Consider the following 14,613-nt stretch of genomic DNA (forward strand, 5'->3'; position numbering starts at 1 on the left):
AACCTTGTCTCTACAAAAATGCAAAAATTAGCTGGGCATAGTGGTGCACGCCTGTAATCCCAGCTAATCAGAAGGCTAAGGCAGGAGAATCACTTGAACCTGGGAGGCAGAGGTTGCAGTGAGCTGCTATTGCATCACTGCACTCCAGCCTGAACGACAGAGCAAGACTCCGTCTCCAAAAAAAGCACAGACCATAGGGGGAAAAATGATTATATCAAAATTATGGATCTTTATTCAACTAAGTTTACCGTTTACAAAGTTAATAACACAAATGCCAGAGCTGGAGAGGCTATTTCCAACACCTAAGGGATTAATAATGAGACTATGTGAGGAATCCCTGACAATCAACAGGAAGATAAATATGGGAATTACCCCAACAGGAATATGGATGTACTGTATTCTGTATGTTAGCAAATTTGGTCTGTGTTGGGCAAATTCATTCTATCGATAAGAAATTTAGCCTCTGAGGACAAACCTATTCTTCAATGATGTGGCATTCAGAAATGAAAAATCTGTCAAATCCATTTATTGTAAAAGTGGCCAAGACACTGAAGACCAAATTGTGAACAGTGGGCTCAGACACTACTTGTTTGGGATAAGTCTATTGTGTATTGCTAAAGTCCCTTCTGTGAATAAAGGACTCAGTTACTTTTTTTTTTTTTTAGACAGAGTCTCGCTCTGTTGCCCAAGCTGGAGTGCAGTGGCATGATCTCAGCTCACTGCAACCTCTGCCTCCCGGGTTCAAGTGATTATCCTGCCTCAGCCTCCCGAGTAGCTGGGACTACAAGTGCCTACCACCACGCCCAGCTAATAATTATTATTATTATTTGTATTAGTAGAGACAGGGTTTCACCATATTGGCCAGGGTGGTCTCAAACTCCTGACCTTGTGATCTGCCTGCCTCGGCCTCCCAAAGTGCTGGGATTACAGGCATGCGCCACCACGCCCGGCAAGGGCTCAGTTACTTTCGAAGAGAGCAAAAATTGCTCTAAGGACTGGGATTTACAACCTCTGAAGATCGCAGCATCCTGTTTTGTTTTGTTTTGTTTTCACCGAGGCTGGAGTGCAATGGTGTGGTCTTGGCTCTCTGCAACCTCCACCTCCCGGGTTCCAGCGATTTTCCCGCCTCAGCCTCCCGAGTAGTTGGGACTACAGGCGCGTGCCACCACACCCGGCTGTTTTTTTGTTGTTGTTGTTTTTTGGGGGTTTTTTTTTTTTTTGTATTTTTAGTAGAGACGGGGTTTCACCATGTTGGCCAGGCTGGTCTCGAACTCCTGACCTCGTGATCCGCTCGTTTCAGCCTCCCAAAGTGCTGGGATTACAGGCGTGAGCCACCGCACCCGGCCAGCATCCTGTTTTGTAAAAGCCATCTCAGGCAGTCTATTGGTGGGAAAATTAAGGGGCTGGCTTCACGGGGGCAGTCAGACAAGGGTGAGGGCTGAAGTCAGAGATGAGAAGGAATGACGCCAGGGAAAAACGTCGCATGACAGGCGGCTAGATGTTGAGCACAGAGGAGAAAGAGTAGGAGTCAGGGTCAAACCTTAAAACGTACGGTCTGACATCACGGACTGTGAAGGGTGATGACATCAGTGACGTGGGGGATAAAATGTCGGGCCTTTAAAGGGTACGAGGTTAAAGAACTAGAAGGTGAAGGAGGTTGACATCAGAGAATGGCAGGGACCTAGAGGAAGACGATTGCGATGGTGAGGAAGACATCAGATCCAGCGGGGGAAACGATGGCAAGGACGGGAGGATGATGTCAGGGACGGCAAGTAGTATGAGAGTGAGAAGGTTCCTGTGTGGGAGGGATCAAGGCAGCTCAGCCGGTTGTGGGGGGGATGCTGACGTTTAGGGTGCACCATCTGTGCAAAAGTCGACCCCATTTCCGGAAACACCCCATTTCGCAGAGAATACTGCTCCCTTCACTTTGCTGTCCCTTCCTCTCCCCCGCCACTCCGCCCCTGCTAGCCTCAGCCAATCAGCATGCACGCCGGGACGCGCAAGGGGAACGTTCCGGGACGTTCTTGCTACGTACTCTTTATCAATCGTCTTCCCGCGCAGACCAGTCCTTGTTTTCTGTGCTCCTCCGAGCTCGCCGTCTGTCCGGGTTTTTTACGTTTTAATTTCCAGGTAAGTTGCGTATGGCCTGCGGAACGGCGGCTCCTCGCCACACACGCGCCGCGCCGGCCGAGACCGGGGGATAGTGAGTGGGGAGAGTAATGGCCGCTGACACGTAGGCTTGGCTTTCTCTGGGGCGGGCGGGTCCCGTGCTGGGAGGTGAACATTTCGGTTGGTGGGAGGCCAGCGCGCTGTATCTGAGTGTGAGGCCCCTCGGGAGGGACTGGGTGGCGTCGGTGGTGGCAGTGACCACGCGACAGCCGACACTTGCTTTCCTTATCCCACGTGGCCGCCGCCATCTTGTTCTGCCGGCGTTGAGGGAACGCAGGGATGTTCTGGGCTTGCGCAGTGACACAAAATGACGGGCGTGGCGGCTGTGGATGTGTGAGCATGCGCAATAGTGGCCCCCTAATGGTGGCTGCGCTGAGCCAGCTCCGCAGATTACTACCTTATTGGCCTTCTTTCCCAGCTTCTCTGTAGTTACCCATGTTTTGTTCCTCTTTTTTTTTTTTTTGAGACGGAGTCTCGCTCCGTCACCCATGCTGGAGTGCAGTGGCGCGATCTCGGCTCACTGCAAGCGCTCTCGGCTCACTGCAAGCTCTGCCTCCTGGGTTCACGCCATTTTCCTGCCTCAGCCTCCCGAGTAGCTGGGGTACAGGCGCCCGCCACCACACCCGGCTAATTTTTTTGTATTTTTAGTAGAGACGGGCTGTCACCGTGTTAGCCAGGATGGTCTCAGTCTCCTGACCTTGTGATCTGCCCGCCTCGGCCTCCCAAAGTGCTGGGATTACAGGCGTGACCCACCGCGCCCAGCCATTTTGTTCCTCTTTTTTATTTTCTGTACTTCTCTCCGCCTTCTGTCTCGCTATTTTCTCACGTCTCCATTTTGTTCCTCCTTCCTGCCACCATTCTTCATGTTCTTCCCACAGGACTTGAACTGCCATGTCCTCTGAAGAAGGAAAGCTTTTCGTGGGAGGGCTCAACTTTAACACCGACGAGCAAGCGCTGGAAGACCACTTCAGCAGTTTCGGACCTATCTCTGAGGGTGAGACGGGCCAGACTCTCAATGGGGGTTGGTGAGAGAAAGTCTGGGATCCTTGTATTTCAAGGAGTATTAACCGAAAAGTTAGGACCCACGCTTCCATGTTCTTTTTCTTCTTAAGCCTATGGTGTCCACTAAGGATGAGGGGAACCGTCTTCGGGATTGGTGGGAGGGCTCCGTTTTCCCTACCTACCTCCATCTCCTTTTCGGACCACCCTTTGCTACTTAACCTTTGTGGTGCTGACTGGTCCACATCGCTCCTTCTTCTCTCCCTCTCATAGTGGTCGTTGTCAAGGACCGGGAGACTCAGCGGTCCAGGGGTTTTGGTTTCATCACCTTCACCAACCCAGAGCATGCTTCAGTTGCCATGAGAGCCATGAACGGAGAGGTGGGGCCTCCTATCTGCAGAGGGACCTTGTCCCCATCTGCGGCTTCCTTCATTCTTTTTGTTTTTCCTTCTGTGTCTGCTCGGGGCAGCGTGGCCACCAAGCCCCGCAGTGCCCACTCACAGGAGCATGACTGCCTTTTGTTCTAGGGGGTGGAGGGCAGCGGCAGACAGAGCCTGGCCGCCTGGGAGGCGACGACTGGTCCTGCATGAGGCCGAGAAGCCACCTGTGGATGGTTGACCTGCCTTGGGCTTAGGTAGTAGAGTCTGCAGACCTGTGGGCCTGGCCCGGAGAGGACCTCGTGAGTCTTCTGACATGGACTCTGAAGCCTCAAACCAAGAGAGGTGTCTGTCTAGCCCTGATAGTCGGGCAGCTTAGAGGAGTGGGGAGGAGAACTCAGCCTGAGTTCAGTCAAGATGTAAGTAGTAGCAAGGGGAACATGGTGCATTCAGGTCATTTTGTGTGGGATTCTATAGCTCCTGATGAAACCATTCTGGGGTAAAGGAGCTTATTCTGGAACATGGCACCCAGAACCTGGTGCCCAGCAGGAATTTTTGGCCTCTTTTGCCCACTTGCCCTTGCCTGCTCTTCCCTCACCACTGCCCTGACTGCCAACCCATCCTCCTTGTGTCTCCCACACTTAGTCCCTGGATGGTCGTCAGATCCGTGTGGATCATGCAGGCAAGTCTGCTCGGGGAACCAGAGGAGGTGGCTTTGGGGCCCATGGGCGTGGTCGCAGCTACTCTAGAGGTGAGTACAGTGATAGTTTTGATCATGGGGTGAGAGGGAGAGTTGCCTAGGTGAGGACAACTGCCATTTAAATATTTTTCTGTTCTAGGTGGTGGGGACCAGGGCTATGGGAGTGGCAGGTATTATGACAGTAGACCTGGAGGGTATGGATATGGATATGGACGTTCCAGAGACTATAATGGCAGGTGGGTAGCCTCGGGGCTGGGATGTTCTGCTATTGATTCCCTCTCCTTAAGAACTCAGCGCCTGGGTTTTCATGCGTACCACATCTTGCTGTTACTAATGTGTGCCTAAAACGAGTATGAAATTCAGCATTTTGAGTCAATTGTGTGGTCATATGGTTGTAACATGGTAAAAGTATACACATGTTGTGCTGCGTGGGTTATATAACTATATTGCTTTAACGTGTATTATGATTTAAATACTGCATATTATTATTTAAATACTGCATATACATTGTATGCCATAAAACTGTTTACTATGATACTCATGCTTAACATATCGTGTTTTTGATATTTAAGGTTTATGTTATGACACATACTATAAAACATGACCCATATAATTAATGACAGTGGTGTATAATGCAGTCCCAGAAAACTGTGTGTGTGTGTTTTTTTTTTTTCCCAGAAACCAGGGTGGTTATGACCGCTACTCAGGAGGAAATTACAGAGACAATTATGACAACTGAAATGAGACATGCACATAATGTAGGTGAGACTTGGATATCGGCATTGAGTAAACCTGTTTGTCACACTCTGTCATGACTGTCTCACCTTTTCTGGCAAGACTGTTCTGCATTTCTGCTGCCCTCATACTTCATCCAGCCAACCTACCAAACACCATTCCTAGGCCTTCCTTGCTCTCAGGTGCATGTCAGAGCACGTTTGCTAGGGGGTGGGATCTGAAAACCCATCTCCTATAATCCTCTAGTCTTGTGTGGGATGGAGGAAATGAAGGGGTGTCCCTGTTGTCCAACCCTCAGCATCTGTATCAGCTCTAGGAGGTGAGCATGTTGTCAGCTGTTTCTTCATGACATCACAATTCTCCCCCTCTTGCTGTTCTCAGATACACAAGGAATAATTTCTGATCCAGGATCGTCCTTCCAAATGGCTGTATTTATAAAGGTTTTTGGAGCTGCACTGAAGCATCTTATTTTATAGCATATCAACCTTTTGTTTTTAAATTGACCTGCCAAGGTAGTTAAAGATCTTTAACAGTTCCATCTTTTTAAAAATTTTTTCTGCCTATTTAAAGACAAATTATGGAACGTTTGTAGAGCCTGAGTGTTTTTCTTTTTACCAGTTTTTTAGTTAGACCTCTCAGGATTATTGGAGCTAGCAATAATTGATTCTGGCAAGTTTGGCCAGACTGGTTTCAGAAAATTAATGTGTATCCAGGACATTTTAAAAACCTGTACACAGTGTTTATTGTGGTTAGGAAGCAATTTCCAAACGTACCTATAAGAAATGTGCGTCAAGCCAGCCTGACCAACATGGTGAAACCCCATCTGTACTAAAGATAAAAAAATTAGTCCTGCGTGGTGGCGTACACCTGTAATCCCAGCTACTCGGGAGGCTGAGGCAGGAGAATCGCTGGAACCCCAGAGGCGGAGATTGCAGTGAGCCAAGATCGCGCCACTGTACTCCAGCCTGGGCAACAGAGCGAGACTCCATCTCAAAAAAAAAGAAGTGTATCAATAACATGATTATCCAGGGGTATTTTCTAATTCAGATAATCAAACTGATTATATAGAAGAGTTGCTTTAAAATGTTTGCAAATGTCTTTTTTTTTTTTTTTTAATACTGGAAGAAAAAATATTCTGTTGTGTCTCATACAGTGCTTAGGATGTCTTTCACAGAGCTTATTAAAAAGATGAAACCTGAAAAACCTGCTTTTTTCTTACTCAGCCCACTTTCCAAATTAAAAATGGGGGCAGAGGTGGGCCGATCACCTGAGGTCAGGAGTTCGAGACCAGCTTGGCCAACATGGTGAAACCCCCGTCTCTACTAAAAATACAAAAGCAGGGCGTGGTGGCGGGTGCATGTAATCCCAGCTACTGAGGAGGCTGAGGCAGGAGAACTGCTTGAACCCAGGAGGTGGAGGTTGCAGTGAGCTGAGATTATGCCATTGCACTCCAGCCTGGGTGACAGAACAAGACTCTGTCTCAGAAAATAATGGGGGCACATCAGTGAGAGGGAGGCTTGGAGAATATTTGGTTGATGGGTGGGCAGGGACTGCAAGGGGGTTAGGTGTACGTTGAGGCCTGAGGCCGGCTGGAATTGGGTTTCCTAAGCTGGGCTCTTACCTTAGTCCCGTTGTCTAATCATTGGGCTTGAATCTCCCTAGCCTCTGAGCGTTAGATGGGCACTGTCCTCACAGGATTGTTCTGAGACCATAAGCACCTGACCTCATGGCGTGAGCTAATCCCTATCATAAATAGTGGTACCAGTTTATTCCTTCCCCTGAAATGTTGGGGGTTGGGGAAAGGTGCACTGGACTCATCTTTGTGTATGAGGGCCATGAGAGAGGCCTGGTTTGAAAACAGAATGTTAAGAGCTCATATACCAATATTTATGTGGGGCTCTTCTACTTCCCAGGTATTTGGGTGAGTCATTTTACTTCAGCCTCATGCCATTTTACATTTTCTGGGGAGGGTTAGATTAATTGGCATATAAAGCCACTGATAAGAGTTGGCAAAGCTTTCAGTCACAGAGATTTGATCTTTTTTGGTGTGTGTGTGTCTTGGGTGGTAAGTTGGTGGTGATTTTGTAATTCTAGCTGGTCTTAGTTCCTCAGTTCTGCTCCCTTTAGTCGTGATTCTTTCTAGTGGCTGTATTGAGGCCCCATAGGGGTTATCCCTCCATTTGTTCTAGTTTGGAACAGAGATATCTGTTCATGGCTTTCACTTGGCTAATACTGAGCCAAGTTACCACCAGGTCGCAAATTCCAGGACATTATTGTCCTGAGCTGCCTATTCCTTTGCTGGTGCGTTGTATTGTGAGTCTCAGTCCTGGAGGCCTGGCTCCTGAGTTTCCCAGCTAGTTGGGACAGGCCCCAATATCCCTTTTTCCTGTAACCCAGTCATGAATTTGCTTTGGCAGGTGGATGGAGACTCGGGAACTTCCACCTCACCCACTAAACCAGGCCCAGGCTGTGGGGCATTGTGGCTAAGCCCACCAGGTGGATACTTGGTCTGAGGAGGCATCCTATTCTGGGCCTTTGGGGAGCTAAGGTAGTGAGAATTGGCAGGAGGACTGTGAATGCCTTCTAGGTCGGGGGATTGGAGGGGGTCCTCTGCTCCCCACCTCTCAGGACAGCAATGTACCTCTCACCCCCAGTGTCAGCTGAGGTAGGATCCATAATCAGTAATATTCCTGCAACAAAATGACCCCCTAAGTGAAATCAATAAAGACCAAAATTTATTTGTATAACAGCTCTCAACCTGCTCTGCGCTGCTGTGTTTACAGTGTGCTTTCTGATCATCCAGCCCAGGGAGTCCCAGTCTCTGGCTGTCTATCAGCTCTAAGGAAGAGAGCCCACGGTTTTCTATGGTGCCATAGTCCCTGATGAATAAAGTTCCAGATTTGAGGTCAACCCCCCACCAACCTTGTTGGTCTACTTTGGTTTGACCTCAGCATCCAACTAATGCACATCTGTCAAGAACCCACTGAAGCTAGAAACCCCCCAAACACTCAAGGTACCTTGAGAACATGTACCCCAAGACCTGCAAAGACCAAACGCATGGCCTGTGACTACTTTCACTTTCAAGCCCTGGAACTTGTCTGTACCAAAAATCTAAACCATTCACCAGATCTCTTGTCAAGGTCCAGAATAAAGAGATTGGCTTTTGGTTTTCAATTAGGCTTTCAAGTCCTAAGCCCCACCCCTCCTAACCCACCTAGGCAGAAATCACTGCAGATCCTTGCTTCCTAATCTCTGCCTCAGGTTCAAACTAACATCCATAAAATGGAAATAACCACCCACTCCACACGGGTTAGGAGTGTTTTGTTGTTTTTTGAGACAGGATCTCACTGTCTCCCAGGCTGGAGTACAGTGGCGCAATCTCAGCTCACTGTAACTTCCGCCTCCCGGGTTCAAGCAATTCTCATGCCTCAGTCTCCCAAGTAGCTGGGATTACAGGTGCCTGCCACCATGCCCAACTAATTTTTGTATTAGTGGAGATGGGGTTTCACCATGTTGACCAGGCTGGTCCCGAACTCCTGACCTCAAGTGATCCTCCCGCCTCAGCCTTCCAAAGTGCTGAGATGACAGGCGTGAGCCACCGCGCCTGACCTAGGGGCTAAGAGTATTAAATGTAAAATGTTAAGAACAGGCCAGGTGCGGTGGCTCACGACTGTAATCCCAGCACTTTGGGAGGCCGAGACGGGCGGATCACGAAGTCAGGAGATCGAGAACATCCTGGCTAACACGGTGAAACCCCGTCTCTACTAAAAATACAAAAAACTAGCCGGGCGCGGTGGTGGGCGCCTGTAGTCCCAGCTACTTGGGAGGCTGAGGCAGGAGAATGGCGTGAACCCGGGAGGCGGAGCTTGCAGTGAGCCGAGATTGTGCCACTGCACTCCAGCCTGGGCAACAAGTGAGACTCGGTCTCCAAAAAAAAAAAAAAAAAATTGTTAAGAGCAGACCAAGTTCATCAAACAGCTCCACACACTTGTTCCATGTTCTGGATTGGGGAGTTGGGGGGGTGAAGGTGTAGAACTTTTAAAAAGGTTTTTAAAATAAGTTGCTGTGAATACTTCATGTGTATAAAAAAAAAAATTGACTGACGGCCAGTGTTCTGCCATTCTTACCTGCTTATCAAGACAAAACCTGCCCAAGTCCCTGCCCAGCTGCATTCCAAGTGTTTTCAAGTTTGATGGTAAGACCTGACCTGAGGCTTCTTACAACCTTTACTCAGTGGGAATAGGCATACAGTTCACTACAAAAATATTTGTGTTTACTTAGAGGACGTGCCCTGGATCTGTGGGCCGGGCGAGGGGGTGGGGGTGGTCTTTTCTAAATTGTTAAAAGCAGTTCATGCCGTTATTCTTAATAAACATTTCTAATATGCTGTGAAAGAGTCTATTCGTTTTTTAATACATATATCCATTTACTCATTGTTCCCATGAAAGAGCCTTGTACGCAAACCTCCAAATGCCGAAGGAGCCAAGAAACAAGGCAGACAAAAATTGTTGGTAAAGGGTGCTTTACTGGGGGAACTTAGAAGCATGACGTGGGGCCGGGCACGGTGGCTCACACCTGTCATCCCAGCACTTTAGGAGGCTGAGGCAGGAGGAACGCTTGAGCCCAGAAGTTCCAAACCAACCCGGGCAACACAGTGAGGCACCCACCACCTGCCACCTGTCCCCTGCCCCTGTTAAACCAAAATAAAAATTAGCCGGGTGTGATGGTGCACACCTGTGGTCCCAGCTACTTGGGAGGCTGAGGTGGGAGGACTGCTTGAGCCTGGAAGGTCTAGGCTGCAGTGAGTGGCATTTTGGCCTGGGTAACAGCAAGACCCTGTCTCAAAAAAAAAAAAAAAAAAAAAAACGCATAAGTACATCTGTCAATATTTATAAGATCAATTAATGCCCCTACTATAAGCTTGTTTAGCAAATCTTTTTTTCTTTTTTCTTTCTTTTTTTTTTTTTAAGATGGAGTCTTGCTCTGTCTCCCAGGCTGGAGTGCAGTGGCTCCATCTCGGCTCACTGCAAGGTCCGCCTCCCGGGTTCACGCCATTCTCCTGCCTCAGCCTCCCGAGTAGCTGGGACTACAGGCGCCGGCCACCTTTTTTTTTTTTTTTTTTTTTTTGAGATGACATCTTGCTCTGTCACCCAGACTGGAGTGCAGTGGCGTGATCTTGGCTCACTCCAGCCTCGACTTCCCAGGCTTAAGCAATCCCCCCACCTCAGCCTCCAGAGTAGCTGGAATTACAGGGATGCATCACCCATGCCTAAGCCTCCTGAGTAGCTGGAATTACAGGCACCCACCACCATGCCCGGTTAATTTTTGTATTTTCAGTAGAGATGGGTTTTCACCATGTTGGCCAGGTTGGTCTTGAACTCCTAATCTCAGGTGATCTGCCCAATTTGGCCTCCCAAAGTGCTGGGATTACAGGCGTGAGCCACTGCTCCTGGCCTTCCTCTTCAATTTTTTGAAAGAATTTATGAAGAATTGGTACTCCTTCTTGAAATACTTGGCAGATATCACTGTGAAACCATCTTGGTCCTAGGCTTTTCTTTGTTGGGAGATTTTTGATGAATGATTCAGTCTGCTTGCTTGTTACCGGTCTGTTCAGATTTTCTATTCCTGAGTCGGTCTTGGTAGAGTGTATATTTCTAGGAGTGTGTCCATTTTTTCTAGGTTATCCAATTTGTGTATCAGTTGTTCATAGTAGTCTTTAGTAGGCTTATTATTATTATTTGAGATAGGGTCTCACTCTGTCACCCAGGTTGGAGTGCAGTGGCACAGTCACGGCTCACTGTAGCTTCAACCTCCCAGAATTAAGTGATCCTTCCTGCCTCAGCTTCCTGGATAGCTGGGATTACAGGCACACACCACCACGCCTGGCTAATTTTTGTATTTTTAGTAGAGATGGAGTTTCACCGTGTTGGCCAGGCTGGTCTCGAACTCCTGACCTCAAGTGATCCTCCCACCTCAGCCTCTCAAGGTGCTGGGATTACAGGCATTAGCCACTGTGCCTGGCAGGTCCTTTGTATTTCTGTGGTTTCACTTGTAATGTTTCTGATTTTATTTACTTCGTTTATGTTTTCAAAAAACCAACTCTTAGTGTCATTAATCTTTTCTATTTTTTTCATCTATTTCATTTATTTTTGCTCTGATTTTGTTATTTCCATCTTTCTGCTAACTTTGAACTTCATTCTTTTTCTAGTCCCTTGAGGTATAAAGTTAGGTTGTTTATTTGAGATCTTTATTTCTTTTCTTTCTTTTTTTTTTTTTTTTTTTTTTTTGAGACAGGGTCTTGCTCTGTCACCCAGGCTGGAGTGCAGTGGCAAGATCACAGCTCACTGCAACCTCCACCTCCTGGGCTCTAGGGATCCTCCCACCTCAGCCTCCCGAGTAGCTGAGAGGCACACACCACCATGCCCGGCTAATTCTTTTATTTTTTGTGGAGAAAAGGGTCTCACTATGTTGCCAAGGCTGGTGTTGAACTCCTGGCCTCAAGAGATCTTCCTGGCGGGGTGCAGTGGCTCACGCCTGTAATCATAACACTTTGGGAGACCGAGGTGGGTGAATCACTTGAGGTCAGGAGTTTGAGACCAGCCTGGCCAGCATGGTGAAACCCTGTGTCTACTAAAAATACAAAAAATTAGCCGAGCGTGGTGGCAGGCGCCTGTAATCCCAGCTGCTTGAGAGGCTGAGGCAGGAGAATCACTTGAACCTGGCAGACGGAGGTTGCAGTGAGCAGAGAGAGCGCCACTGCATTCCAGACAGAGTGAGACTCCGTCTGAAAAACAAATAAACAAAAACAAAAAACAAAGCACAAACACATCTTCCTGTCTTGGCCTCCCAAAGTGCTGGAATTACAGGCGTGAGCCACTGTGCCCAGCCAGAAGAGTATTGTTTAATTTCCACATATTTGTGAGTGTTCTGATTTTCCTCCTTTTATTGATTTCTACTTTTATACCATTGTGGTCAGAAAGGCTCTTGATATGATTTCATTCTTCTTAAACTTGTTAAAACTTGATTTTGTTGGCCGGGCGCGGTGGCTCAACCCTGTAATCCCAGCACTTTGGGAGGCCGAGGCGGGTGGATCACGAGGTCAGGAGATCGAGACCATCCTGGCTAACATGGTGAAACCCCGTCTCTACTAAAAATACAAAAAACTAGCCGGGCGTGGTGGCGGGCGCCTGTAGTCCCAGCTACTTGGAGGCTGAGGCAGGAGAATGGCGTAAACCCGGGAGGCGGAGCTTGCAGTGAGCCGAGATCGCACCACTGCACTCCAGCCTGGGTGACACAGCGAGACTCCGTCTCAAAAAAAAAAAAAAAAACTTGATTTTGTGAAGGTTCGTTATACCAATACTATTCTTTTGTGTAAGTTTGAAATTTTCCATTAAAAGAGTGAAAAAGAAAGCTATCAGGGATGTGGTTTGTTCCCCTTCCACATTGGTGTGGGCAGTGCAGACCCTCAGGTGTTTTCTGCAGGCTCACTGTGTCTCCCACAGCCCTCTCCTTAGTTACAGGCGTTTCTACTCCAAAGGCCTCAAGAAGCCCTGTTCTATAATTGCTACCTTCTATTTCCCGATATCTGACATTCATTAATAAAGTTGATATTTGACTGGGCGCGGTGGCTCACGCCTGTAATCCCAGCACTTTGGGAGACTGAGGTGGGTGGATCACCTGAGGTCAGGAGTTTGAGACCAGCCTGGCCAACATGGTGAAACCCCGTCTCTACTAAAAATACAAAAATTAGCCGGGCGTGGTGGCATGTGCCTGTAATCCCAGCTACTCGGGAGGCTGAGGCACGAGAATCGCTTGAACCCGGGAGGTGGAGGTTGCAGTAAGCTGAGATCACGCCACTGCATTCCAGCCTGGGTGACAGCTTGAGACTTTGTCTCAGAAAAACTAAATAAATAAAAATAAAAATAAAGAAAGTTGACATTTTCCAGACACTAGCTCTAGAACCCTACTTGCTTCCCCTCCCCAGTGACAGCCCTCAGGACCCCCCTGGCTTCCTCAGGCAGAAAGACCATCCTTTTGCTGAGCATCAGAAGTCCTTATTTCTCTCCTCTCGAACCCAGGACCTCTTTTAAACACCAGTCTCCTCGCCTGTTAAATGGAGATAATAAAGGTAGCCCCTTCAATGAGTTAAGACATGGAAACACCTAGATCAGTGTCTGGTAGTTGGGACGGAGTCAGTCAATGTTAGCATTTATTCTGTGTGTCACATAATAACAACAGGGACACCACAGCAGACAGGACATGTCTTTCCCTCAGGAATCATGCATTGGTGGGGTCCACCTACAATAAGCTAAAACATTGCTGTGTAATGTAATGTTAGGGAGTGGGAAGCATTAAGGGAAATAAAGCAGGGTTGGGGTGGAGAGTGAGACGTGCTGGTTTACACATGGCAGTCAGGGAAGGTGACTCTGAGAAGGTGCCTTTCAACAGAGACCCGATGTTTGAGGGAGAGCAGTCAAGGAGGATATCCAGTGATCTAGTTCGTGGGAATGGTTCCTCCACAGTGCTCTGGCTCCCTTGCACGTCTCCACACAGGCCACGCAGCTAAGTTGATGTAAGTCTTGGCAGAACGCCCTGTAATCTTTGGAACACAGAGCACGGAAGGTTTGTGGGGAGCTCTCACGAGGCCATTTACCATTCACCTCCCTATCTACCAAGTAGCCTGTTGTGAGAGTTTTCTCCCCACCCCCTGAGGTTCTGGTGGGGTTTGAGGCTTTCTACCCCTCACCTCTGGGTTATAGAACTGCTTAGCTGCAGCATGAAATGAGCTCCTCAGCAACAAGGTGTCCTGCCACCTGGGGTGTGGTCATCTCGCCCCTTTCATTTTGGTGTTGCCCGGCCCAAGAGACATGAGCCAGAATCTGTGGCTGTTCTTGCTTTCGTGGTCCATGTATATAACATCCGAATGTAACAAGGGCTCGTTTCATTTCCAGCCAAACCTGTCAGCCTTACCTTGCTACGACATCTGGAAGAGGAGAATTAAAGGCAGAGGGAAAAGCAAACAGGTGCAAAGGCCCTGAGGAGGGAGCTGCTTGGTGTGTGGGGAACACCAAGAAAGCCAGTGGGGCAGGAGCAGAGTGAGCCAGGGGCCAGTGGCAGGTGGTGAGGTCAGGGAGGGTCCGGAGGGCCTCGTGGGGCACGGAGAAGACTTTGGCTTTTTCTCTGAGAGAGATGAGAGCCACGGCAGGGCTCCGAGCAGAGGAGAGCCCTGGGCTGACTTGGGTTGCAACAGGATCATTCTGGCTGCCGTGAGGACAGATTGAGGAGAGGGGGCGAGGACGGCAGTGGTGAGGAGGCTGCTGCAATTGTCCAGACCAGCGATGGTGGTGGCGGCAGTGGACGCGGAGATGAGAGCTCAGATCCTGGCATATTCTGAAGGTGGAACTCACAGGGTTTGCTGACAGATCAAAGCGGGGGCAGGATGACAAAGTACTTGTTAGGAATCCACACTAGACGAGCTCACAAAAAGTAACTTGACAGTTGGTGTTAGTGTTGTGGTTAAGAACAGGGATTCGGAGCCAAGTGGCCTGTGTATAAATCCAGTTCCATTGCTTACTGGTTGCGTGACCTCGGGCAGGTCACTTCCTCTGTTTTCATTTCCTCACCTGTGAGATG

The 14,613-nt window shown here is 48.6% G+C and overlaps 1 protein-coding gene across 4 annotated transcripts; it reads left to right on the forward strand.

The window, feature by feature from the left end:
* The first annotated feature begins 2,067 nt into the window (after nt 1–2,067).
* RBM3 (RNA binding motif protein 3) lies at nt 2,068–6,183 on the forward strand. 4 transcript variants are annotated; one of them, XR_012430322.1, is made up of 7 exons: nt 2,068–2,130; nt 3,048–3,163; nt 3,442–3,548; nt 3,696–3,964; nt 4,191–4,296; nt 4,385–4,481; nt 4,924–5,006. XR_012430322.1 is itself a non-coding variant. In XM_015443276.4 (7 exons), the coding sequence occupies exons 2-6, from the start codon at nt 3,061–3,063 to the stop codon at nt 4,982–4,984; spliced, it is 474 nt and encodes a 157-aa protein (XP_015298762.1). In that variant the 5' UTR covers nt 2,068–2,130; nt 3,048–3,060; the 3' UTR covers nt 4,985–5,007; nt 5,362–6,183. The 4 variants fall into 4 exon arrangements, 3 of the variants coding, with proteins under 3 accessions (XP_015298762.1, XP_015298763.1, XP_073886095.1); XM_015443276.4 differs by lacking the exon at nt 3,696–3,964 and adding an exon at nt 5,362–6,183 and having other exon boundaries at nt 4,924–5,007; XM_015443277.4 differs by lacking the exon at nt 3,696–3,964 and adding an exon at nt 5,362–6,183 and having other exon boundaries at nt 4,924–5,003.
* Nucleotides 6,184–14,613: the final 8,430 nt, after the last annotated feature.

Source organism: Macaca fascicularis, chromosome X, assembly GCF_037993035.2.
Source record: "Macaca fascicularis isolate 582-1 chromosome X, T2T-MFA8v1.1".
Lineage (NCBI taxonomy): Eukaryota > Metazoa > Chordata > Mammalia > Primates > Cercopithecidae > Macaca > Macaca fascicularis.

What these genes read in the sequence shown, in the direction of transcription:
- RBM3 (XM_015443276.4), top strand. Translation starts at nt 3,061, where the DNA reads ATGTCCTCTGAAGAAGGAAAGCTTTTCGTGGGAGGGCTCAACTTTAAC. An exon ending in TGAGAGCCATGAACGGAGAG is followed by an intron (nt 3,549 to 4,190) that starts GTGGGGCCTCCT and finishes TCCCACACTTAG; the next exon opens with TCCCTGGATGGTCGTCAGAT. An exon ending in TCCAGAGACTATAATGGCAG is followed by an intron (nt 4,482 to 4,923) that starts GTGGGTAGCCTC and finishes TTTTTTTCCCAG; the next exon opens with AAACCAGGGTGGTTATGACC.